At 41.9% G+C, this 27275-nt stretch overlaps 3 protein-coding genes across 3 annotated transcripts; 1 reads left to right on the forward strand and 2 right to left on the reverse strand.

The window, feature by feature from the left end:
• Positions 1 to 11433: 11433 nt before the first annotated feature.
• LOC134196212 (RANBP2-like and GRIP domain-containing protein 8) lies at positions 11434 to 18123 on the reverse strand. The gene is made up of 6 exons (XM_062665287.1): positions 18043 to 18123; positions 17920 to 17987; positions 11870 to 11911; positions 11744 to 11815; positions 11635 to 11675; positions 11434 to 11571 (listed from the first exon to the last, which is right to left on the reverse strand). The coding sequence occupies exons 1-6, from the start codon at positions 18121 to 18123 to the stop codon at positions 11525 to 11527; spliced, it is 351 nt and encodes a 116-aa protein (XP_062521271.1). The 3' UTR covers positions 11434 to 11524.
• A 38-nt stretch (positions 18124 to 18161) lies between these two features.
• On the forward strand, positions 18162 to 19560 carry LOC134196615 (WD repeat-containing protein 74-like). Its single transcript, XM_062665807.1, has one exon. The coding sequence runs from the start codon at positions 18179 to 18181 to the stop codon at positions 19325 to 19327; it is 1149 nt and encodes a 382-aa protein (XP_062521791.1). The 5' UTR covers positions 18162 to 18178; the 3' UTR covers positions 19328 to 19560.
• LOC134196213 (transcription initiation factor TFIID subunit 6-like) lies at positions 19330 to 26829 on the reverse strand. Its single transcript, XM_062665288.1, has 5 exons — positions 26756 to 26829; positions 26647 to 26707; positions 26261 to 26385; positions 19979 to 20111; positions 19330 to 19905 (listed from the first exon to the last, which is right to left on the reverse strand). Exons 1-5 carry the CDS (start codon positions 26827 to 26829, stop codon positions 19375 to 19377), a joined length of 924 nt encoding a protein of 307 aa, XP_062521272.1. The 3' UTR covers positions 19330 to 19374.
• Positions 26830 to 27275: the final 446 nt, after the last annotated feature.

The raw sequence follows: 27275 nt of genomic DNA on the forward strand, positions 1-27275 counted from the left end.
TCGTTGGGGAGTTTCTGTGGTCTGGCAAACGGTCCGTTGACGATGACGTCCAGTGCTTTCCTGGTGGTCGTTGATATCCACTAGGCGTGCTGTATCGAGTACGCGGTCACCGTAATGCCTGCAATCTATATCAAATTGGCTAGTCATTGATCGCCGTATGGACTACACGGAAACATGTACCCCGCTAGGCTCACCTGCCGGGTTGGTGAGCGCCCAGACGGGGGTAAAGACCCCACTTGCCCATTATGGAGGGGCATAACGACACATAGACTTTACAAACCAGACTGATCTGGTTGAGCATGACACACACATAATAAAAGTCACAGCCACGGCTTAGTGGTTAGCGACAATGGCTACCACTCCATGGTTTGGGGGTTCAAACCCCGGTAACGACAGTAAATTATGAAACTTGTCTGTCTTTCTTTCTCGTGTTTCTCTAGCTTTATCCATGAGACTATGACTTGTTGCAGTCGTTGGGGAGTTTCTGTGGTCTGGCAAACGGTCCGTTGACGATGACGTTCAGTGCTTTCCTGGTGGTCATTGATATCCACTAGGCTTGCTGTATCGAGTTCGAAGCCACCGTAATGCCTGCAATCTATATCAAATTGGCTAGTCCTTGATCGCTGTGTGGACTACACAGAAACATGTACCCTGTTGGGCTCACCTGCCGGGTTAGTGGGTGCCCAGATGGGGTAAAGACCCCACTTGCCCATTATGGAGGGGTATAACGACACATAAATGGTGGCTGAACATTATTCCAGGTCATCACAACCTGCAGCACTTACAGAAAACAGTGCTTCTGGGATCTACTCGGATCCTTCGTAAAGTCATGTCTTCTTTCTAGACAGCTGTGATGGTCTAAGTACTTCTGAAGCAGGGTTTGCTTCCGGTACTTGTCATAGACTTTACAAACTAGATTGATCTGGTTGAGCACGACATAACAACAAACAAGTCACCACCGTGGCTTCGTGGTTAACAACAATGGCTACCACTCCAAGGTCCCTCGAGAGGAAGGTCCCTCGAGAAAGGACCATGCACTGCAATGACAAATTTGAGTAGTCACGGACCTGCTCCATTGCAAGCACACAGGTTTGGTATAGAAATCAGATTTATAGCATAAACGGTTAATACCGATACCCGCTCCTACTGAAGAACTGAACACAAACTCAACCCTACATACCAATGCAGCGCAGCCTAGTGGTTAGAGTTCTTGTTCTCTGACCATGATGGCCTGGGTTCAATCCCAAGTGGCGACAGTACTATAACAAAATGAGTCTGTTGGTTCTTTCTCACTGTCTATTTGGCTATGTCTGTGAAATTAGACTTGTTTCCGTCGATGAGGAATTTCTGTAATCTGACGTGGGGACCATTGGCAATGAGGATCAGTGCTTTCCTGATAGCCATTGATATCTACTGGGTGTGCTGTTCAGAGTTGGCAAAATCCTCATAGTGCACGCAATCAATAATCGATAAGCCAGTCACTACCACAATATAGATTACATGGAAACATGTACTCTTTGGGACTTACCTGCCGGGTTGGTGGGCACCCAGTTGAGGGTAAAGACCCCACTTACCCTACCTAAAGGGTGATGACGACATGTCACCGCCGTGGCTTAGTGGTTAGCAACAATGGCTATCACTCCATGGTTTGGCGGTTCAAACCCCAGTGACCACAGTAAATTATGAAACTTGCCCGTCTTTCTTTCTCATGTTTCTCTACTTTGTCCATTGACGATGACATTCAGTGCTTTCCTGGTGGTCATTGATATCCATTAGGCATGGTGTACCAAGTTCGTGGTTACCGTAATGCCTGTCTGTCTTTCTTTCTCATGTTTCTCTACTTTGTCCATGAGACTACTAGTAATTGAAGCTGTGTTTACACCGACATTTCTACAGCTATGAGCCTTCAAAGTCCTGGACACCATGTACGTTATCTAGGAGGAGCAATTGTCGCAAAGAATTATTATTAATATACATGCTATTTTCTTTCTAGACGTGCTACCTGTAAAATGTATTTAAAATCCTACATAGCGACTGTCATTTCGCGTGACCGCAAAGTCCATAGTAGTCATAAGTAGAGTCATCGTATACTGGACATAAAATCTCTCCTGGTTACGTAATGTTAGATTCCCGTATAAATATCGTAAAACTAAGAAAGCGATCGATTTCGAGTCAGCAGTTGGAAACAAGTGAGTTCTGTTGTTTATTTCTGACAGGTCCTAGCAATCGCAAACATGAATTACACTGTTCTGGTAAGAAAACTCTCTCAAGTTTCGCGCCTACGATTGGCTGTTCGTTCATTGTCTTTGGTTGCCACGTACGGCATAAAGAAATTAATGTTTCGTGATTGGACCACACAAAGGAGGCATGGCACATTCCTGCAGCATGACAGACATAGCCAGCCAGCCAGCCAGCCACATAGTCCCCAGACCGAAAGTCGGTTCAGCCCTATATGTTTAGAGTATGCTACTCTCCAAGTCTTGTGACTGTACAAAGTCCCTTTTCTTATAGGCTCATAGCTGAATGACTTGTTTCAGTCGTTGAGGAGTTTTTGTGGTCTGGCGAACAGTCCATTGACGATGACATTCAGTGCTTTCCTGGTGACCATTGAAATCCTCTAGGTGTGGCAATACCGAGTTCGAGATCACCGTAATGCCTGCAATCTATATATCAAATTGGCTAGTCATTGATCTCCATGTGAACTACACAGAAACATGTACCCTGCTGGGCTCACCTGCCGGGTTGGTGGGCGCCCAAATGGGGTAAAGACCCCACTTGCCCATCATGGAGGGGCAAGAGACACAAATATAATGAAACGAGTCTGTTGGTTCTTTCTCACTGTCACTTGATCAAGTCTGTGAGAGTAGACTTGTTTCTATCGATGGGAGTTTCTGTTATCTGGCGTGGGGATCATTGGCAATGAAGATCAGTGCTTTCCTGGTACTCATTGATACCTACTGTGCATGTGTCAGAGCTGCAAAATCATTGTAACGCACGCAATCAATGATCGATAAGCCGATTACAAGTGCCATATGGATTACATGTTAACATGTACCTCACTGGGACTTACCTGCCAGGTTGGTGGGCACCCAGTACAAGCTAAAGATCCCACTTACCGTTTTACCTCGCTTAGAAGAGCATGCTCTTATAGCGCGAGGTTGAGCAGACTGCCCTTATACCTCGAGGTATAAGGGCATGCCCTTTCAGGCGAGGGAAGAAGCTGTTGTGGTATCCTGGTAACAAGCATGCACACAAAGCAAATACTGATTCACGTCTACTACCTAAAAAAGCTAAGCAAAAATGCAATCGTTCTATGCACATCTTATCTAATGACTGTCTTCATATTATAAAGCATCTTCATCCTAATTTTCATCCCTGTCTTCATCACTGCGTTCTTCCTCACTGCCATCTTTCTCATCTTTCGTCCTCACTGCCATATCATTCGTCCCTTTGCTTGACCCATCGCTGAAGATTACTTTGCGGTACGCCACTCTTGCTGCTCTTGATAGGTTCCCTCCGTACTCATCTTACTTTTCTATCGCAGAAAGCTTCTTCTTCACCGTATGCGAAATTCTAGCCTTTCTCTCTGTACTTTCAGTTTCTGTTTCAGCAACCTCCAACTTCTCCGCAAACTCCTCCGACGCCCTCTGGTAAACTGGTAAACTGCTAAACTGCGCAAGCACTGACGTTTTGAGGTCCGGGTGTTCGAGGATACCTCACTTATACGGGCATGCCCGTACAGTTGCAGAGTGTCGTGAACACAATTTCTGCTCAACCTCACCTATAAGAGCATGCCCTTCTAAGCAAGGTAATACGGTACCCTACCAAGAAAGTGATGGCGACGTATACGTGGAGTTATGCAGAACTGGTCACGGCTATTGGATGAGCACTGGGCATGGCGAGACTGTCAAATGTCAGCTTGTCAGTCATCTACTTTACATGGATAATCTGAAGCTGTATGGCAAAAATCCTGATCAGCTGAAAAGGTTGTTGCACACGGTTTGTACCTTGTTTGGCGACCTCCAGATGAAGTTTGGCCTGGACAAGAATAGTGTTGCACACTTTGTTAATGGCAAGCTGTCTGGACACAATTCTGGGTGACGGTACGAAAAACAGACACCATCACTGGAACAGGGTCAAGTCTACAAGTATTTGGGTGTGGACGAGAGTAACAGTATCCAGCACAGCACTATGCGGGAAATGCTCTGTCGTGAGTACTTTCGTATAATGAAGATAGCTCTCCGGACCGAGTTGTACGGTCGGAACAAGACTCTGGCTCACTGCCAGTTCTCACTCACGGCTTGAGTGTCATTCATTGGAGGACCACAGACTTGCAGCAGCTTGATTGACAAACCAGGAAATTTCTCTCTATGCACAGTGTCCACCATCCTGCAGCAGACGTTGACCGGCTGTAAGCTCCATGCACCGAGGGAGGTCGAGGGTTATATCAGATCGAGTCAACGTATCAGTCTTTATTGCGAGGCTAAATTGTTACCTTCACAACAGCTCTGATCTCTTCATGTAAATGGTACAAGAGTGTGATGCTAGGAGGTCTTTTCATTCGATCCAACGAATGGCCTCTTAGTTTACTACACAGCTGCTTGGGAGTCTCTCTAAGGACAAGTCATAGAACCTGCATGGAAGTGGGACCATCCTGTATGATGGTGTCTTCAAGCAAGCGCCTCAGACAGATGCGAAACAATTCCGCACGTGCAGCAGTTCTCTTCGTGTACAGTCTAAGAGCAGAAAACCTATGCATGGTCAGTATCGCCGTCTCTCTGAGAAACCACCTGTGGACACAAAAAGAGACCTACAGATGGCTGAAGTCATCAAATCTTCCTGCTGCAACTGAAGGACTAGTTGTTGCTGCTCAAGACCAAGCTCTTCGAACTCGGTATTATGAGTGCAACATTCTGAATCAAAATGTCAGTCTCATTTGCCGCTTGCACAGTGTAGGCTTGCAAACAGTTGACCACATTGTGGCAGGCTGCAGTGCTCTAGCATTGATGGACTACACTGATCGACACAATCAGGTGGCCTCCATTATCCACTAGGACATTTGTCGTCATTTTGGGGTTCCAGTGGAGAGCAAATGGTACACAGCATCATCCTGACAGGCTTGTGGAGACGGACAACATCACTATGATGTGAGATACAGCCATCCCTCCTGCTAGGGAGATCGGTGCCAATCGTCCTGACATCTGTTTTAGAAATAGGAAGACAAACACACGTCTTCTTAGTGATATCAGCTGTCCTGTTGATGGCAACATCCAGGAAACAGGCTGAGAAGTTGACGAAATACAGTGACTTGCGGGTAGAGGTAAGCCGCATGTGGCAGTGTTGGATACTGGTTACTCCCGTGGTGTTGGGCACAGTGCACGCAGGTATTGCATGGTGGCTGGACATTATTCCAGGTCATCACAACCTGCAGCACTTACAGAGAGGACTGCTTCTTGGATCCCATTGGATCTTATGTAAAGTCACATCTTCTGTCTAGACAGCCATGATGGTCTAAGCACCCCTGAGGTAGGGTATGCCTCCAATGCTTACAAGAGACCTTACAAACCAGACTGATCTGGTTGAGCACGACATTATAATAACCTAGTGGTTAGAGTTCTGGTTCTCTGACCACGATGGTCTGGATTCAATCCCAGGTGGCAACAGCAATATAATGAACTAAGTCTGTTGCTTCTTTCTCACTGTCTATCCGGCTATGTCTGTGAAAGTAGAGTTGCTTCCGTCAATGGGGAGTTTCTGTGATCTGGTGTGAGGACCGTTGGCAATAGAATCACTGTTTTCCTGGTGGACATTGATACCTACCACCCATGCTGGATAGAGCTGCTGGCAAAATCCTCGTGTGCATGCAATCAAGAATTGATATGCCAGTTACTAGTGCCATATGGATTACACAGAAACATGTTCCTCTCTGGGACTTACCTGCCGGGTGGGTAGGCACCCAGTTGAGGGTAATGACTCCACTTGCCTTACTGAAAAGGTGATGATGACATAATAATAATAATAATAATAGCAATAACAATAATAATACACAACAGCAACGACACCCAACGACAACTATTTGAAACAACACTAAACGTAAGTACTGTACAAGTGTTACATGCAAACTAACGGTCTCTAAGATCTACTCAGACAAATGGCTCTCTGTAGCCGCCAGCTACATGTCAAGTCTTTTATTGGCATGGCACGCTTTCTGCGGTATCCTCTTAATTAAGCAAATTATGCATGAGTAAAGAAGGACAAATGCAGTCTGCATATCAGACAATTCATACTTGCTCCGTACTGACAGTCATTGTTTTCTGCAAGTACTGATTACAGTATTTTTAGAAATGGTGGATAAGTACACTGCTGCCACCTGTGCATGAAAATATCAATGCCGTGAATGTTGCTTGTTCAACCCTTATAATTCACTGCTCTTAATACTAATTGTCCTTAATAGTCCTCATAATAACAACCTTAATAGTCCTATTTGCTGCTTGTGCAGTGCAGACATGGAAAGTCGGCTACATTATGGCAAGCTGTAGTGAGCTAGCACCGATGGACTACACTGATCAACACAATCAGGTAACCTCCATCATCCACTGGGACAGTTGTTGTCAGTTTGGGGTTCCAGTGTAGAGCAAATCATACCAGCATCATCCTGTTAGGCTTGTGGAGAGGGATGACATTACCATGATGTGGGATACAGCAATCTGCACTGCTAACAAGATCATTGCCAATTGTCCTGACATCTACTTCAGAAATAAGAAGACAAACGCCTATCTTCGTATTGATATCAGCTGCCCTGCTGATGGCAACGTCACCATGAAACATGTTGAGAATGTGGCAAAACATAGCGACTTGCGAGTGCAAGTAAGTTGCATGTGGCAGTGACGGACACTGGTTAGTGCATGCAAGTATTGCATGGTGGCTGGGATCATTCCAGGTCAAAACAGCATTACAGAAAACAGTGCTTCTTGGATCCAGTGGGATCGTGCATATAGTCACGTCTTCTGTCTACATAGCCATGATGGTCTAAGCACCTTTTGAAGCAGGGTTTGCTTCCAAGAGACCTTAAGAACCAGAATGATCTGGTTGAGCAGAAAACAGTTTGCCCTTCCTGTCCTTGAAATGGTGAAATAGACCATGTCTGATTTGGACAGATCAGTTTGACAAATTATGACAACTAATTAACCACTGCCATCACCCCAGGGCATCATTACAACTGTATCTACCATGAAAAGCTGGTGGTAGAGCTGTTAACAAAATTCAGAAATTTTTGCAATTTTTGGCGACTTTCTACTACATTTGTGTACAACAAAGAATAAACAGGTCAGTGTGTGTGTGTGTGTGTGTGTGTGTGTGTGTGTGTGTGTGTGTGTGTGTGTGTGTGTGTGTGTGTGTGTGTGTGTCTTTTTTGCAAAGTTTTATAAGCATTTTGGATCATAACAAATTGGGATTTGACATTGATCTCTGTGGCATATGTATAAATGATGAGTTAATTGTTACACCTGCCAGATTATCATCAGTTCTCAAATCTAGCCAGCAGTAGGCTCTGATAGAAGAACACTTCAGAAAGAACCTGTATTCTCAGCATTTTGTCATTGTTTCCATAATAGAGAGCTTTGGAGAATGCCATTGATACCTTCCTAAGTTTCAGTGACTTTCGCTGAATATGTTAATTAAATGAGAGTCAAAAGGGTTCCTTATAGCCCTTCAACATCGATATATCAGGCTGTCAATGAGATTTCATATGTTTAACTTTTCCAACCCACCACCTACCACACTATGTCGTAAATGCAACACATTTGTCGAGACACTTTTTCATGTTGTACCTGGATGCTCTGCTTCACCTAATAACACTTTGAAAGTGTTATTCTATCGTTCGCTGTAAGTATGAACTGGATGTAAACGAGAATACATGGTATGACACCTATCTAGTGCCATCCTTGTCTGAGAATAACAGATGTAAGATGCTGTGGAACATGCCTGTTCACACTGCTACAAAGATTGAGGCTAACAAATCTGATGTCATGCTGTTTTCCATTAAAGGAAACAAATCTGCATTATTAATAGAACTGAGTTGTCCATTCAACTCCAATATAGCTTTCAAAAATGACGATAAATTTTACTGACCAAGTATGATCCACTCGTCATTAAATGATAAGACTCTAAAGAACATAGAATGTAAAATCTGTCCATCAATATTTGGTGCACTTGGTGAAATAAGAGCAGACACTTAGTATTTAAGTGCAAACAACATGTTGAACATTTGTTGATGACTATACAGAAAGCAGTACTGGTCGGCACTTTGCAACAGGCTAGACTAATTCAGCTATGAGCCTATAAGAAAAGGACTTTGTAAAAGTCACAAGACTTGGCGAGTAGCGTACTCTAAATGTATAGGGCTGAACCGACTTCCGGTCTGGGGACTATGTGGCTGGCTATGTCTGTCACACTGTAGGAATGTGCCACGCCTCCTTTGTGTTGCCCAATCACGAAACATTAATTCCTTTATGTCGTACGCGGCAACAAAAGACAATGGACGAACAGCCAATCGTACGCGCAAAACTTTCTTGAGAGAGTTTTCTCACCAGAACAGTGTAATTCATGTTTGCGATTACTAGGACCTGTCGGAAATAAACAGAACTCACCTGTCTGCAACTGCTGACCCAAAATCGATCGCTTTCTTGGTTTTACAATATTTATACGGGAATCTAACATTACGTAGACGTCAGAGATTTTATGTCCCGTACATGATGACCCTACTTACGACTACAGACTATTTACGGACTTTGCGGTCACGTGAAACAACAGTCACTATGTAGGATTCTAAATACATTTTACAGGTAGCACGCCTAGAAAGAAAATAGCGGATATATTCGTAATTCTTCACGACAATTACTCCTCGTAGCGTACGTGATGTTCAGGACTTTGAAGGCTCATAGCTATACAAGCGATGGTGTAAACACAGCTTCAGTTACTAGTTATAATCAATACCTGGGCACTATCTTTGGTAGCAGTCCAACGTTTTGTCTTTTGAACTCAATTGCTAGTTTCTTTATATCTGATGGATACTAACAACAGCATAATGACACTTATAACTAAAGCTCTGTTGCTAGAGAAGGTTATGGGCTGATTAGTTTTGTGTAGCTGCTGAGTCTGCATTAAGCCTGGTTCACAATATGCAAATTCTACACGTCGCATCTCGTGTCGACCGGTTCTGGAATAGGAATAAATCCTATCCAACACGTCGTAATGCGTCATGTCGGAAACAGCCTCCTTTGACGCGACGTGTTGTGAACCAGGTTTAAGTTGCTATCATGTATAATTCAGCTATGAGCCTATAGGAAAAGGGACTTTGTAAAAGTCATGAGACTTGGCAAGTAGCGTACTCTAAACGTATAAGGCTGAACTGACTTCTGGTCTGGGGACTATGTGGCTGGCTATGTCTGTCACGCTGCAGGAATGTGCCACGCCTCCTTTGTGTGGCCCAATCACCAAACAATAATTCCTTTATGTTGTACGTGGCAACCAAAGACAATGGACAAACAGCCAACCGTAGGTGCGAAACTTCCTTGAGAGAGTTTTCTCACCAGAACAGTGTAATTCATGTTTGTGATTGCTAGGACCTGTCGGAAATAAACAACAGAACTCACCTGTCTGCAACTGCTGACCCAAAATCAAAAACTTTCTTGGTTTTACGATATTTATATGGGAATCTAACATTACATACGGAGAGATTTTATGTCCCATATATGATGACTCTACTTACGACTACAGACTATTTACAGAATTTGCGGTCACGCAAAACGACAGTCGCTATGTAGGATTTAAAATACATTTTACAAGTAGCACATCTAGAAAGAAAATAGTGTGTATATTCGTAATTCTTCGCGACAATTACTCCTCCTAGCGTGTACGTACGTAGTGTTCAGGACATTGAAGGCTCATAGCTGTAAAAGCAACGGTGTAAACACAGCTTCAATTACTAGTACTAGTTATAATGTCACCGCCGTGGCTTAGTGGTTAGCGACAATGGCTACCACTCCATGGTTTGGGGGTTCAAACCCCAGTGACGACAGTAAATTATGAAGCTTGTCTGTCTTCTCTCTCATGTTTCTCTAGCTTTATCCATGAGACTATGACTCGTGTCAGCCGTTGGGGAGTTTCTGTGGTCTGGCGAACGGTCCGTTGACGATGGCGTTCAGTGCTTTCCTGGTGGTCATTTATATCCACTAGGCGTGCTGTCCCAATGTTCGCAGTCACCGTAATGCCTGCAATCTATATCAAATTGGCTGTCATTGATCGCCATGTGGACTACACAGTAACATGTACCCTGCTGGGCTCACCTGCCGAGTTGGTGGGCACCCAGATGGGGTAAAGACCCCACTTGCCCATTATGGAGGGGCATAACAACACATGTCACTGCTGTGACTCTGATTCATACCAAGGGTTCCTGCATCATGGTTTGTGTGAGGCAACCTAAATCAAGGAACTTGTCTCTATTCCAGGTTTATTAATGTTGTACGTGAGATGAAACCTGCTAATGTCGTTAAGGAGTTTTGTTGTCTGGTGAACAATACATTGATAATGATAATTCAGTGCTTCCTTGTGGCCATTTACATGCTGTTTCAGAGTATGCAATCACTGTAATGCTGTTAATCTGTATCCGTCTGGATAGACATCGTTCACTACATGGATGCACACAAACATGTGCTGCTGGGCTTACCTGCAAGATTAGTGGATGTCCAGATAACATAAAGACCCTGATCTCCCTTCACAAAAGGCATAACGGCGCATATCATAATAAAAGAAAAGAAAAATAGTAACAATAATCATACTCTAGCCTATACCCGGCAAGTCTGAGTGCACACCGTAGGCAGTGAAAATCAGACCTGCCCTGCACCAAGTCTACTTCCTGTTGATAGCATGACACAACTTACGCAACAGAACAAAGCCCACCCAAGTCGAGTCCCCGAGAGGGGTCCCGGTGAGTTGAGTGCAAGTGCAAGAGCCAGTCGCAAATCGCACCAGTCCGGCAACATAGGTGTGTTGACCCGTCCATCCATCCTGCCGCAGTGCTACGAACGGACAAATGGAAGCAGCGATAGCACAATTATATACTAGCCTATACCCGGCAAGTCCAAAAGCTCGTGGTAGGCAGTGGAAATCAAACCCGCCCTAGCCTACACCCGTCAAGTCCGAGCGTATGTGGTAGACACTGGTGCCCCGCACAGAGTCTACTTCTTGTCTATAGCATGACGCAACTTCCACGATGGAACAAAGCCCACCCCAGTTGAGTCCCTGAGAGGGGTTCCCAGCTAGTTGGGTGCGAGTGCAGCCGCGAGCCAGTCGAAATCGCATGCCTCCCACACAGTTGACGCGCCGATCCGTCCATCCGTCCTGCTGCACTGCGTGCGTACAGACAGAGGGTAGCATGACACAACTTCCTCATAAGGGCTGAGACGGACAGAAGCATCGCTAGCGCAGTATATATATATATATATATAGATAGATATAGATATATTCATACTATCAAATCCTTTGGAGGCTGTGAACAATAGAGTTGTGCCACTGAAACACAGATATTTATATATAACACAACCATGGAGTCACTTGCACATAACAATTGTCTACCTTTCACAGCAACATCTCGTTGAGTTTGAAGTTTCAGAGACCTACCAAGCAAGTAACAATATCCAGAATAGAAACAACAAAATACCATACATAATGCAATAAAACCAACATTTCATAATGGTACAAAGCATGGCCCATGTTTCCAAGCTTTTCATATATGTAACCCATTAGTTTCTGAGCTCTACAGAAAGTATATGCAAAACAGGGTCTACAAATTCACTAAACCACAGCATACGAGTGATTCCGATTGTCAAAGCCAAGGTATCTCAACAAATGCCTATAAACACAAAAAGTCACACAAATATCATGACAAAATTATAACAACATAAACATAACCTATCTGTGTGCAAAGGCCTTCAGTAGTGAGACAAACATAACACACCCTTATAGCTTTCTGTTCAGCTCTGAAAACGGCATGCCAGTACAGAGCTGCAAAGTACTCTTATTCCCACTTTTACAAGGAATTCCAACAAAAATTAACTTGTATGAGTAGATCTCATGAAAACAAATCAATTGGTATAAGTTACTGCGTCCTTTATTCTGTTACTGAGATTGGCATAAATTACTGTTATCTTCACTTCCATTACCGAGAATGGATGATAACTTTGTGAAATGCCAGCTCTCCACTTCCTAGTAAATTATGCTGCTACTGATACATCAAGAACATTGAATTTAAAGATCCAGCTACTTATCATCACAAACTACTTGTCATCACAAACTCCCCTTTATAGTAAAATAGTGTCTCCAGAGCTGTTTTTCCATCAGACTTTACAGCAAAATTTCCCATTGCTACAGCTTAACCTACAAATATGCATTTGCTTGAGTAATTGCTTATTGTTGTTCTTTATAATATCTGAAGAAAAACGTTCAGAATGCCATCCAATGTGTGCTAAATAGGACATTGCTATTCACACATCTGGGCTATGATTCATAAAGTAATCAAGAGAAATCTGAAACTGTCCTCTAAGTATGGGTTATCATATGATTATCATGCTATATGGCTTTTACAAGCACAAGGGGCGGAGTCACCTGAGGTAACGCCAAGGGCAATAACCCTGCTCGAAGTGCTAATAAAAGCCATATAGCATGATAATTGTACAATAAGTTATTATACACCGGTCAAGTAACGTGTGTATATAAGTAAGTGTGATACTAACAGGAAGCAACTTATTTTTTGCACACTTGGCAAGCAATACGTCATATACACAAACTAAATACGAGCTCGTGACCATGGTATAAGGAAAACAGAGCTTCAAGATACCTCCACACGTAGCACAAACAGCGACCCATTAAAACTGATGCTATTACACAGTACATATGCCAAGTGTAGCAGTTCAGTGATAATAGCTAGCATTTATGTATCCACTTACTGTTTGTCATCTTTCCATCACCTTAACTTAATTAACCTGGCCAATACGGTCCAGTAACCCTGTCTTTGAATCTAGTACATGTATAAATTCCACGCTCTTCACGAAATCTGCTACAAGTAGCTGTTACAACACAAGCAGGAATGACTATTCTTGCACCTTTCTTCAAATCTGCATGGACCTAGTATGTAAATAAATTGCCGATATGCTGTCAGCCACAGTAACTGCATTTTGATACATAGTCATATAGTGAATTAAATAATGTATAAACACCTAAAATGAAATTTCTGACCTAAAAGTTAGAGGCTCAGTAATAGTATCACCTCATACATCTACCACTAAAATCATGACAGTGTCGCCGCAGTACAAAGACTGGAAGGCGTTGTGCTGCATTCCAAGTCATGCAGTATCCAGTCTAGTCTGTCCACCTCCTGACAGTAAAAACACTCTGCTCTACTTGGCACAAGTACACCAGTCAGAATACCTTACAGAGTCTACCATACCAATGCTATCACTAGACGCCTCTCTGCTGTCGCTGCTACTTCCTTCAGATGAAGTCAGTGCTCAAAGGGTACTCCACAGCACCATATTCCGACTTAAAACTGTAAGGTACTATTTCAATCATCACTGCTTGTGCTATCTTCTATGACGGTAAAATGAGAACTTCACGTGTAACCATGAAATTGCCTAGGAGGTTTCAACCCCAAATGTGATAAATAGGAACATCCTCTGTAGGACACACTAGACTGCATTCTGAACGTTTCTCTACGGATATTAAAATACCAATGATACACAATTACTCAAGCAAAGTATGTGATCTAGGTAAGTCCAAGTAATGGCAAATTGAGGTAGACAGCCTGAAAGGCCAAACAGCTAGCAAAACACCATTTTACTAAAAGAAACAAGTTATGGTAAAAAGGCAAATCTCCATACTTACTGTCTTTGCATTCAGACTTGAAATCCTCAGTATATCTGTAGCAGTCAACCGTCAACAAAATCATTCCAAGTGGGAAGAGCCAAATTCACCAGGCACTGCAGAGCTGCCATGTGCACATAACACACCACAAAAACATTGCCTGTTCTTGGTAACGGAAGTAAAGATGACAAAGTCACTTATACCAATTCATTTCTATTCATGAGATCTACTAACACAAGTTAATTTCATTTTTATTGGACTTCCTTTAGATATAAGGGAAGACTGATTATTCAAATATCAGATGTGTTAGATTCAAATAAATTGATTCTTTTCTCCTAATGTTAGAGACAAAGCTCTGATTCTCCAAATTGAAACACGACCAACCAATCAATATGAGACAGTTGCTAGTTCTCACTGATGAAAGAGTCCCAGTCATTGATGTGGTATTCAGTTAAGAAGGACACAACCGATCTACTTACAACAGCAAGATCAATGCTTAGCATGGTTCTAGCCAGGATTTGTAGAAGGCACAGCGGTATGGGTGTAGCACATAAATCTGGCATGCAGGCGTGGCATGTAGTGTCTGTACAAATTTCTGAAATAAAACTAAAAAATTACAGCTGGTTTGGGGGAGTGGTTTAGGATGCCTACTGTACCCACCCTGGGAATCTGTCTCATTACTATTACCAGGAAACAAGTCCAATTACAATACTATAGGTATGCAATTAGAGACTCATGATTGCCAAGTCTCCACCTTTTTCCTGATTATCACTCTGTTGATAAACGTTTTAATAGATAATAACAGAAACAATCTAGCTAGTCCCTCTCCTTTGTCATAACTTCTGAGGAGGGAGTGCACAATGCATGAGTGGTGTACTGTGCCTACTAATGTCTGTTCATGTTGACCTTACGCAATAACTCTACTGTTTGTATGAATTTCGCAACAAACTTTGCACCATTCGAAACCGCAGAACATGGTATTTCATTTGGGGCGTTTCAGTAAAGTGCGCTAGACAGGCACAGAGCAATAGGACTTATCCATATGAAAGTTGAGTAGAGTGAATAATGGCCCATTATTGTGTTAGCATTAATTCTATACATCTTTATTGGTTGCAAAATTTGATATGTTATTGGATCTCGTTCACTGCATGAGCCTTCGGTCTTCCAGGTCCATTTATAGTGTGTTTTTGTCTTCTTGTTCGGAATCGTAGCTATCTGTACTTACCACTCAGACACTCACAACGTTCGTGTCGTCCTCTCCGTTGTCTACGCCGAAACATTCTAGATCTGCGAGCTAGAATGACGTCAGCAATGGTCGAATATTGGAATGGTGACCTTTAGACACTGCTACTTTCAGAATAGAAAGTCAAAATGCTAGAATGCATTATCTACTTGGAGCATAGTTGCGTGTAAGAAGATTTGGTAGAGTACACAAAGGCGGTTACTACAGACCTTAAGAGGGTCACTATAGGGAACATCTGGTGAAACCGCACTCTCATTAGCACTTCCTGTGTAAAAAGGTCAATGCAAGCAGAGAGTACATGCGTATCCAGTAGCATGCTGGAGGTGTAGCGGTCAGCTCTAAACGCATAGCGGGTATGCTGAAGGCGTAGCAGGCCACTATGCCTTAGAATGCCCGGCTAGAACCCAGCTCTGTGCTTCTCACTACAGTCAACAAAAAAGGCACATTGCATCATCAACATGGGACATCCCATATAGCAAAACAGACTCGAATTGTTAAATATTCGTTTGAGTTTCCAAGATGTAACAAAGCTGTTCTGTTCATTGCTTTTAGTGATCAATCAAGCCTTCTGCACTCAGCTTGAGCATTTTCTTGACAGTCTAGCACAGCTGTAAATGCACTTTTATTGTTGACTCAAAATAGCTATTATCAGCATTCTCTGTGTTCACAAAAGTTTTCTTGGTTTCCGGCAAAGTTCAAGATCCAACTACCATGTCTTGTAATTTTGGGTTAGGTCCGGGGCACAATAATGACTTCACAAGCAAAACCATTGCCGAAGACGTGACCAATATACCGGTTGGAATGCAGATGAGAACACAGCCAAATGACATGCACAAGGTGAAATAATGTCATATTTTGTTACATCATAGCAGAATTATATGACGTAGATAAAAAATTTCATTATTATTTAGTCACATGTTATGCAGTAGACACAGCGAGTCTGTCAGTTGGTCAGTCATACATCACATGACCATCTTCACTACTGTGCCCTAGCGTTTCACGCCTTGGGTAACAAAACACGACAAACTCTGGAAAATCACAGTGTTCCCATCATTAATTAGCCAAAGTCACCTGACTACTACAAACGAACACTTACTTTACTGTTTATCAGTAAAGAAGCAACAGAATGACCACAGACAAACTGTACTAGAGCCTTCCCTGTCTAGAAGTAAAGAAGGGGAGGGACTGACTACGTAAGACTATACTAAGTGTCCCCTTCCATTCATTATACCAAGGTTCCACTGTAAACAGATTTTAAGAGACAGACAGACAGACAGGCTCCGGATAATGAGTGGCAAACACACATTTCTACTCTGTTTGTCTCAAGAATCAAGGAGAAGAGTTTTAGAGTCTTCGTCCAAGTCATCGTCTGCGGCTTCGGCCGCTAACGCCTTTATGCCTCTGTTGGCCATTGGGGTCCTTTTACTTTTTATCATGTTTGCTCACCTTTTCATCTGCACAGTCTGCTGTCTACATGTCATTGTTTGGTACCTCCCTCTGTGTGTCTTTGTGCCAAAATTTCCTATGTTTGAGCGTTGTCATCATGGACTGTACACAACTTCACCTCGCATCAACGTCAGCGCTAGGCGTCTTCTATGGCGGCTCTGCATGTTGTGCTGTCTTCCTCTATGCGTGTTGTCTACTCTTTTGTATCAGCGTTGTCGTCATGAAAGAGAAGGCAGTGGCTCTTGGCTCCGGGCAATCTCATCGTCTGAGAAGCTTGCGCTCAACCCTAGCGACTCTGATAAGAGTGGGCTGCCCAATGCCATTTGGAAGCTGGATATCTACTTGTGAGTGTGGGATAAAGAATCAAGTTTGATCCACAACAGATATTCAACAGTTGTTCAATAGAGTAGGGTATAATCATAGTGGACCTGCTAGTTAATAGTTCATTTAGGTTTAATTGTTCTATGGGCTAGCGTTATAGCTTGGTGTCATAGTCTGAGCCGGCCGATAGCTACCGCCATGGCTGTATCAACATTCAAAATTAGTACTGTCACCAAAGTGCAATTGCCGAGGACTTCCGGTATGGACAATAGATAATTAATTTAATAATACTTTATTTCTTTGTTTCGCAGAAGTTGTAGTTCCCAGATGCTGCAGTCCCTGGAAATTGGAGATATATAATTGCCTCATGACCAGACCATGCGCTGCATTTCGATTGTATGGCAGCATCCACCATGACTAGGCAACAATAAATGAACAGGCATTACTTTGACTATCTCCCGCTCCCTTTATTGCAGGGGCATTTTAGTAGCTTTCTCTTGCCCTCTAATTTAACTTCATCAATCACTTGCAGATATGCAAATGGCTATCGTTGGATTGAAGGAAATACTACACACCCATTAATCTGCCCGACTTTCTTGTTAGAAAATAATGTCTGTGATACAGCACAAAACAAATTTAGATCACGTTATTAACCACCCTTTTAGAGCGCTCCGCCCGCTCAGGTAGTAGTTGGGACACATCTGAGTTATTTACGTTGCTTAGCTGTTATAATATTACCTAGAAATTATTCAATAAAACAAGACAGACAGACGGACAGACAGACAGACAGAGAGTGATATATAGAAAAATAGGACGTTAATAAACAATTGTAGAGGTTTGTAATAGCAGTCATGTACTCTAAATTGTGATTTATCAAATATATGAAACAGAGACAGACAGAGACACACGTACTATTGGAATGGTTGGCATTTACATGTACAATCCTTGCCATAATTACTTAGTTAAGTAGTCTATACAGTACACCTCTAAACCTCTTAGCGGACTCTAGATCTTGAACTTGAAAGTACATTCTAGCGAGAGAAAGACCTCGCCTTGCCATCTGAAACACGCAACTAAATTTCAACCGTTACAAACAAACTAGATATGATACTAACATCATCTCCTGTCGTAGCTTGCCTAGTAAGTTTAGCTACATAGCGATCAACGGCGTCAGTAGGCTGCCGCCCGGCCGCCATAGTCAGATAGGCACACGTGACTAAGCTATTTAACATCAACAAGTGAGTTCTGCGCATGGAATTTAGTGCTTGGATTGGAACTGACAAGGGAGCGCTGAAAGGAGTTGATGTCTCTAAAGCTCAATTTAGGAACTGTGGGCCGAAGCAAGAGCTAGACACCCGAAAGGAAATTCGGAGCCTTCAGTGGAATAATGAGCTAGAAACGGAGCTGTTGCTTGGGCAGCGTGATGGAATTGTGATAAAATTTATTGTGGAAAAAGACGCATTTGAAATTGTCTCAGATACATCATCTGTGTTTGCAAGAGAAGACGATTTCATGGCTGGCGCCTTGTGGATAAGCAAAGAAGATCTCCTCTTGACATGTACAACGTCAGGACGATTACTCATTAAGAATATTAGAGAAGGAAGCATTGTGGGAGATGTACATGTTGGAAGCCACGTTGCTTGCTTGTGCCAGAATTTTGGTGAACATTGTCAGGTTGCTGTAGGTGGCCATGAAAATGACCTGAAGGTTTACAATGTTAGACATCTTGAGTCCAACTTCAAACCGTTCTTTCAAGCTAAAAATGTCAGAAATGACTTTGTTGATCTTAGAGTACCCATATCAGTGACTGTTACCGCTTTCTTTCCAAGTAGCAGTGATCAACCAAAGTTGATAGCTGGTACTGCAGACAGCCATGTCAGGTTATATGATACTAGAAGTCAACGACGACCTGTGTTATCAACTAAGCATGGAGAAGCTGCAATCACTGCATTGGATATACTTTCAAATGGTGTGGCAGTTATTGTGGGAACTGCACATGGCACCATGTCCAACCTGGATTTGAGAAAGTCCCTTGCATGTAGTGGCAGTTTCAAAGGTGCTGCTGGTAGCATCACAGATATCAAATCATCTGGTTCATACATAACATCATGTGGACTAGATAGACACTTCCGCATTCATCACATTGACATGCAAAAACCCTTGAGGAAAGTCTACATCAAACAACAGGCATCTAGAATTGTCTTGTCCAGTCACTTTATTCAATCATTGTCTTCGAAGCCTCACGTAAATCCTGACACTGGCATACACAGTAACAAGCAGAGGGAAGTAGCAGTGTCAGCAAACGAATTGGGAGCTCAAACACTAGATGCAATCTGGCAGACAATGGATGTTGTCTCTGAACCTAGTTGCAAGAAGCCCAGACTACTAAAGAAACTGTAGCATGCTGATCAAACAAATTTGTATTGTACGTATTTATTATACTAAGTCTAGCTCAGATCTGATAAGTTGATTGTTGACAGCGTGGTGGGAGGAGTAACAATGGCTGTGTTCGTAGCTGTTTGTGTTTTCTGCTGGGCAGTTAGTCCAATACTAGAAGCTGTTATTGGCTGGGTCTGTAGTTTAGTTTGCTCTGTCTGTCCTTGATCAGAAACTCGGTGGGGTTGTTGCTCTTGCTTCTGTTTCAGCTGCTTCACTTGGTCAAGTAGGGGCATTGTCCAATTGACAGGTTGCACCTTCTGTTGCCTCTCTCTCTGCTTCTGTGTCTGCTGCTGTTGCGTTCGTAGTTGAAATACACGTTCACATAGTGCTGACCCTAACAATCCATAGTCATCCTTATATTCATCCATATTGTCCGGAGGTGACCGTGCTAACAGAAGAATAGGTGGGAGGTAACGTAAGATGAGTGTTTGCAATTTGTCACCAGCTTGTCTTTCTGCAGTTCCTGCTGGTTGACTAGCTGCTTTCTGAAGTAATTCTGCTTCAGACTTCAAGTATGGTAGCAACAGCACTCTACAAACCTAAACCAGTACACCACATCTGAGTTTAAATGACATGCGCATAGCTACAGAAGCATTCTTGGTATATACTCACGTCAACTCCTACATCACAAAGAAACGCTATGGCTCCATAGTGTTGAGGAAGAACAGACTTTTCATCCATTAAAACTTCCCACACCATGCGAGTAACACGACACTGGATGTTGTTGGTCATGTTATTAAATGTTCTGCATCAAACAAGAAAACATAAACATTCACTTCAAAATTTATAGCTGCAAGATCACAAACAACTGTTCCGTTAAAGTTGAGTTACAACATATCCAACTACATCTTTCAGGCATCAAGAGCGTTCTTGTTAATAAATTACACAAGGAATTTACCAGTATATGTACAGATGCAATGATGCACCATTTATTATGTCAAAAATAAGAATTCCAACTGATAAGTGATCAACTTTTCCCTTGATTTTTATAAGGATATTCATCAATGTGAATGAAACTGCAATGTGTGTGTTCTCCTGTGTTCTTGTGTCAATACACAGCAAAATTGACAACACCTGAAACTGGTGCAATGGTCATGACTGTATCACTCTTCCAATGCGCACATCCTTTAGTAAACAGCATATTTCCACACTTGTAGAAAAACAGTCAGACCTCATCAAGTTGACCACATTGGTCTTGCTGGTTTCCGTCAGGCTAATGCGACTGCCGATTATTGGTAACAAACACACAGGTTTACGTGCCTTCATCAGAAGTGAAGATTCTCGGGTGTTGGAATAATGAGATCTGACTGCTGCCTCAATTACCAGCCCCTGCAACAAGAGCTGAGCTATCTATTACCATATTTCCAAAAATAATTCCCTCTCCCAAATAATTCCCTCTCCCAAATAATTCACCTGTGTGTTACTAGATCTCTGCCATGCTAATACATGGGTGCCAAATCCACTAAACATGTGTTGTTTTCTTACATCATTGCAATGAGTGTGGCAGATCTATGAAGCCACATTACTGTTTCTCTTTAGGTCTTCGTAAACAAAGCGCACAATTTGAAGACTTGAGTCGCTGCATCAATTTTACGAAACAACATAGCATGGTAAATTTAGTCACTTAGAGCTGTCACAAAACAAGACTCAACATCTCAAAATAATTCCTTCTCTCAATTAATCTCCCAGAAATTGTAAGGTCAGTGCCCCTTTTGATCATTCCAAGTTTTGAATTTTAATGTTGTCAAAAATTGTAAATGTCCCAAATATTTACTGTACATTTGATTTCTTTACAAACCATAAAGCAAAAATTTTGTAATTTTGGTTGAGCGGTGATTCTATTGTTTGATAAGGACATTCAACTGTTGGAAATGTATCTTATTGCCATGTCTACACAAATTGAAAATTGCAACAGTGGAAGTGGTACCATTTGATCATTCTAATTTTGTAACATCTTGCTCAACATCCCGGCCAACACATAAAGTGACAAAATTTGCCGCCACAATGTACTATAAGTACCGGCTGTAGCTGCTAATTGTATTAAAAAGTTCAATTGCACACGACGCTTCCACGGTAGTATATCTATAAAGAACACCCACCGTTATTGTCAGGTACGTCTAGCCTTCTAGCTATATAGGCAATTATTTGTTTCATAAATTCATAAATTGGTCTTACTTTCTTTGCCCTACCACAAAGCTGCAAGGTCATGAAGGGTGTGTCTGAAGACATCCTAAGACAACTTACAATTAGCACCTACAGCACTGTAGTTCAGGCAATACATCAGTAGTGTGAAAAAGTTCAGGCAATGGCCGCACAAATTTTCTACAGTGTTACGTGATGCCGTATTTTCATGAGGTTTTCCTGCGGTTTATTCAAAGTTTATTGACTGGTCAATAAACAGTTTGCGATTATGTTGCTAGCTGTCGGTGGTTTATGCAAAAAAAGATATGACATCAGCAGTTCCACTCATACAACAAGATTGAATACAGAAACTGAAAGTGATCCATACAATTACAGAGCTCATACATGGGGTCACAGTGAGATCAGAATGGAAATGTATGCAGATGACTTGGCTCATATCAACAATCTGTTGATGCTCTACATAAATCATGTGTCAAGTGGGGTATGAGTATTACATTTCGACATTGACAAGATGACAGTCCTAAGTGTGATGCATGAAATAGCTGCCATTTCATTAATGGTCATCACTGGCAAATGTTGATAAATTTTTTTATATCTGGGCAGTGTCATGTACAAATCAAGTGGATGTTCTAAAGAAATTGACAACTGGATTATTAAAGCAAGTACAGCACTCAACTACAGTACCAGCAATAGGTAAGCTGACAGGGATACCCATACCATACCATAGGATACCATAGGATAGGATACATAGGATACCAGACAATAAAAGATAAAAGATACCTTGTACCATACAATAAGATAAAAGATGATACCATACAATTAAGATAAGATACCATCCATACCATATTTGATACGCAATATGATATACCAAACAATTAAGATAAGATACCATCAGTAGGATATATGATATGCAATACGATATACGATACCCTATGATACCATATGCAATACCATACCATACGCATACCATAAAAATGTTAGGTTACTTATTGCTGGTACTGTACTGCATGTCAGAAACAAATATTTACCAAAAGTTGTTTTTTTAAGAACAATCAAACTAAGAAGAATATTCAGAGTGCTGACCCTCCCAACTATGGCATAAGATTGCCAATACACAGAACCTTTGTAAAGCAAAGAAGACCCTATTGAGTTGCATATAAAATACAGAGGGTGCAATGACCGAGGCACAGCCATTAGAATGGACAATTAATTAACAGCCAACTTCAGAAACAGCTATTACAAAGTACGCTATCAAACGGAAGCAACCAGCTCATGAAACACAACAATGCTGGATTGACACAGTACAGCAAGATATAAAATCTCTAAGTGTCAGTTGAATTTGCTAAAGACCACCACGTAGTTGGCATTTGGTTCTGACTCATAATGGTTATAGCTGAAACTCAGATCAATTCAGGGGTGCATTTCTTTTGCCTTTTTTTGCTTTTCTGGAAGAGGCCAGAAGAGTCATGCGACCCCTTCTGGTCTTTCTTTTGTGCTTCTTCCTTTCTTCTGAAGTGTTAGAAGAGTCACGAGACCTCTTCTGGCTCTTCTGGCCGAAAGACGGAAGAGGCAGAAGAGAAGAGTTCTCGTGAATTGTGAGACATGCGCACTAGAAACACACATAATGATAGAAGGTGATGAGCGGTCTTGCTCCCTTTGCTTTGGAAACCAAGTGGTCTTCCACCACTAGCAATATTAAATTTTTACATCTATGGCTGCTGCTAACATGTGTTTGCCAAGGACCCCCTTTGAGGCACCAAAAACAAAGGTAACAGTTGCAGAGATCGCCTCTTCAAGTAGAAATTTGATTTCTTCTAGTGAAATTCCTTAACTATCTAGACAATTAAGTCTACAACTAAAAGACGCCGCAAACTAGTAATGCGTATACCCAGCTCTTCTGAATCCTCTACTGACTGTTTCTTTGGTTTGGTTCTTCTGATCAACTGTGCATGATCGACCTCCTCTGACACCTCTATTCCAGAAGAGCAGAAGAGGGACAAGAAATACGCCTCAGGTGTGTGTGTGTAAGTGGTGTGGTGTGGTGTGTGTGTGTGTGTGTGTGTGTGTGTGTGTGTGTGTGTGTGTGTGTGTGTGTGTGTGTGTGTGTGTGTGTGTAGCAAATTCCAGTCACACCATCACATGGCACTCGACTACAAACAAGATCTGCTGTCATGATACTACAAATGGTCTCCTTGTCCAGTTTCAGTTGCAGGGCTTCACAATACAACAATTTGTCTTAAAGGTGAGTAACTGAATGCTTATAAGTCACCACAGGCAACCTGGTCTACTCTTACGTGTAGTTGCCCCTTTGAGCTGAACAACCAACTAACAATCTTCTCCTTGCTTGTGGTGGTCAATGAGAAAGGAGAGTTGTAATTTGATTACACTAACAGAGTAATGGGGATGCTAGTTATTAGAGACGAGGGCGAAGGCAGTTGCCACAAAAACCCTTGAGAACTCAAAACAGATAATGTGTGGCAAATATTACTTAAAATTGGTGCTATCTGCTGCTTAGGTGACATCTTAATAAAACTTTTACGTTAGTTGACAACTCTTTACTCTACAGGACAAAAAAGGAGACATCATGTAATTGCAGATGCTCAAAATTAGAATCACAATTACCCTCTGCTAATCGAGAAACAATTTAGAATTCGATAAGCATCCAATCATATTAAAAATATAGTGTATCTATACATCTATACATCTATAAAGAATACAGAAATATGTATGTATTATGATATTTATTTATGATACTTTCTCAGACAAGTACTCATACTTTACATCTGAAACCAATCTTCCACAATTTAATCCCTACTTCACTCCTATCCAAGCAGCCACCTTCAAGCAAACAGAGTGAAGTAAGGATTTAATTGTGGGAGATTGGTTTCAGATGTAACGTATGACTACTTGTCTGCGAAACTATTGACCCCTATTTCTTCAAGCACTAGCATAAAGTCTGCAGTCATCCAACTTTGTTTTTATTTATTACATAAATATTTTTGTATTCTTGTTCATGTCCTTTCTTATAGAAACACAAGCATTGTTACAACTCATAGTATATTTGAGAATTAATTCCTTACACTGCTATGTTAATTAATGCTGCTACTCTAATACTATACACAGAGGTACAGTTTCATTAGTACTAGGTAATGCTAGAACTTTAATTAATGGCACAGAAGATAATTTTTTTAGAAAAAAAACATTGTTACAACTCAGCATATTTGAGCATTGCTTAGACTGCTACATTAATGCTTCTACTCTAGATCTATACAAAAGTAAAGTTTCATTAGTACCAGGCAATGTGATAATCTCGCGCAGCCAGCCTCTCCCCTTTCGACTTCCATATCACAATCTAATTTGATTATGATATGGTAATCGGTGTGTGCATTCCAGTCTCACGCAAGCAGGACTCGTACTTTCTCTTCCACCAGTTAGAAAGAACGCATGTGCTGCAAGGATCTTGTGAGGAATGCAATGATCCTGTTTGCGGGCCCACGCAGAAAACAGGGAAAATCCAACTGTTGACAAGTCGATCAGCACTGACAGATCTCGCATGTAAATCGACAGGCGTTTCAAGCAACAGGCAAACAACGGGAAAATGAATGAGTTAGCAACACAAATCTTGTGAGCAAAACGAAGATCCAAACTTAAAACTGCAGCTAGCGCAAGTCACTCAAGTTCGTGAATAGGCTAAATCGTCGAGTGTTTCAAGTCGTATGGAATGAATGGAGAAGCGCAGATCCTGTGAGCGGCTGGTTTCGAGAACGGCGAAGATCCCACGAAACTGGCAAGTCAACACATGCATGCAACTCTATTACGTCACACGCAGAGAAAGGCATGGCAAATCTCACAGCAAAAAGTGTCGTCCGAATGTGCTAGCGCCAAAAGGGATAGTCAAAAATCACGGCCCCTGCATAGCCATGCACAAGGATATAAAATTGTGGCATTTCATAGAAGCATTTCAGAGCTAGGCTATCCCAAAGTAAAAATCGGATAAATATTAACTACCGGTGCCATCCCTACTTAGAGAGTGCTAGCGCTCTCAGATACAGACAAGAATGAAGATCCTAAATGTTTGTGCGCCTACTACTTTCTCTGGCTCATTGTTGCTCGAATTCTCCAGACGTGCTTACCGAATGAAGAGAAATATAACGATGTCGGTTTTGACAGGTGGGTCTCCTTTCGATGGTTGACCCTCAAGCGATAACGCTCTCTATTCTGTCCAACATCGATCAGATTGCTAAGCGTGACATTCAAACTACAAAGAGCATAGCGCGCAAGGGAATGAATGGTTTTCATTTTCGCCTAGTCGAAAGAGCAGAAATAGAGCATTTAATAAGACATTCTAGGCGATGTCACAATAGGTGACGTCACAATTAAATTCAAGGTCACAATGTGTGACGCCACAATGGATTACTTAAAGGTTTCTTTTGGAGTTCAAGAGAAGAGGTACGTTTATTATAAGTGCATTTCGCTTCAGTCTAGGAGCATTTCATTTCTTTCTTGCAAGTTTTCTACATTAGAATTAAATTGACATCAACTTGAGCCAGCTGTCACTATCCAAAGCTAACGAAGCAGCATACAGAATCTAATTGTAAAATGGAATACTTGCTGTTAGATAATTACTTAGAACATGCAACTGCAACGAAAATTTTAGACCACATACTTTCATGGTAATTCCTCACAATTGAATGCACTCGGGCAAAGTCGGGCAATGTAGCTAGTTGAGTCAAAATTTAGATATTTTAATACCTGCAAATTTGTCCCAAAATCTTTGCAGCTTGCTCCCTTAGTCCCCACTGGCTTGCCACTTGTGTTGGAGTACACAGCTGTTTGTTAATTGTGCAGGTGATCACAGCAGGAATAAGTTCATGTAGCTACATAAAACAAACACAAGCTAGCATGCTGTATAACAAAGAAAGCTAACAAAGGATTATAAATAGCAGAATAATCCACCTTTACAAAATTTGAAGTTCTTAACAAGTCCTGAAGTATGTGTTTACCATATTAAACTATACACCACGAAATGTTACCTAATCAGCTTTCTCCTCCTGGGGGGAGACGACCAGCTGGACACTCGAGACTACAGCTTGAGTGCCTAATATTGATATTGAAAGAATGTATCAAGAATGCAAAACCTTGCTATACACAACAATGCCTATTTGTACTAAGGTAAGCCACCACTTCACCCTATTCCTCCTGTACAGCAAGCCTTTCAAATCATAGGAGTTGACATAATGGACCTACTGGTGACTGAAAGCGACAACAAGCATGTGGTAGTCTTTCAAGACTTTTGCACAAGTGGCCAATGGTTTACCCATTCCTAATCAACAAATAGCCCATCTCATTCAACTGTTTTCTGAGCAGATTGTTCGGTGTACCAGAAGCTGTGTTGTCTGACAGAGGTACAAACTCATTATCACACTTGATGCTAGACTGTTGCAAGTTGCTGTGAACTAAGAAGCTTAATACCACTGCGTACCATCCAGAATGTGGTGAAATGGTGGAGCGATTCAATAGGACCTTGGAGACCGTGATATGGAAACACAGGATGAGGACAATGAATAGTCTACTAAAGAGTGTGCATCTTATCCCAAACGACAACGACGAAGAAGGAGACCCCACAGCGCTATATGTGAGCCCAGGTCAAGCTGTCTGAAAGAGGGGTTGTGTATTGTACTAGCTATAACTCTACGATACAATTAGATTAGAGAGAGAGTGTGCGCAGTAGAGAGTAGTGTGTGAGTGTGCTTTTGATAGATTGTAG

Source organism: Corticium candelabrum, chromosome 21 (genome assembly GCF_963422355.1).
Source record: "Corticium candelabrum chromosome 21, ooCorCand1.1, whole genome shotgun sequence".
NCBI classification, from domain to species: Eukaryota; Metazoa; Porifera; class Homoscleromorpha; order Homosclerophorida; family Plakinidae; genus Corticium; species Corticium candelabrum.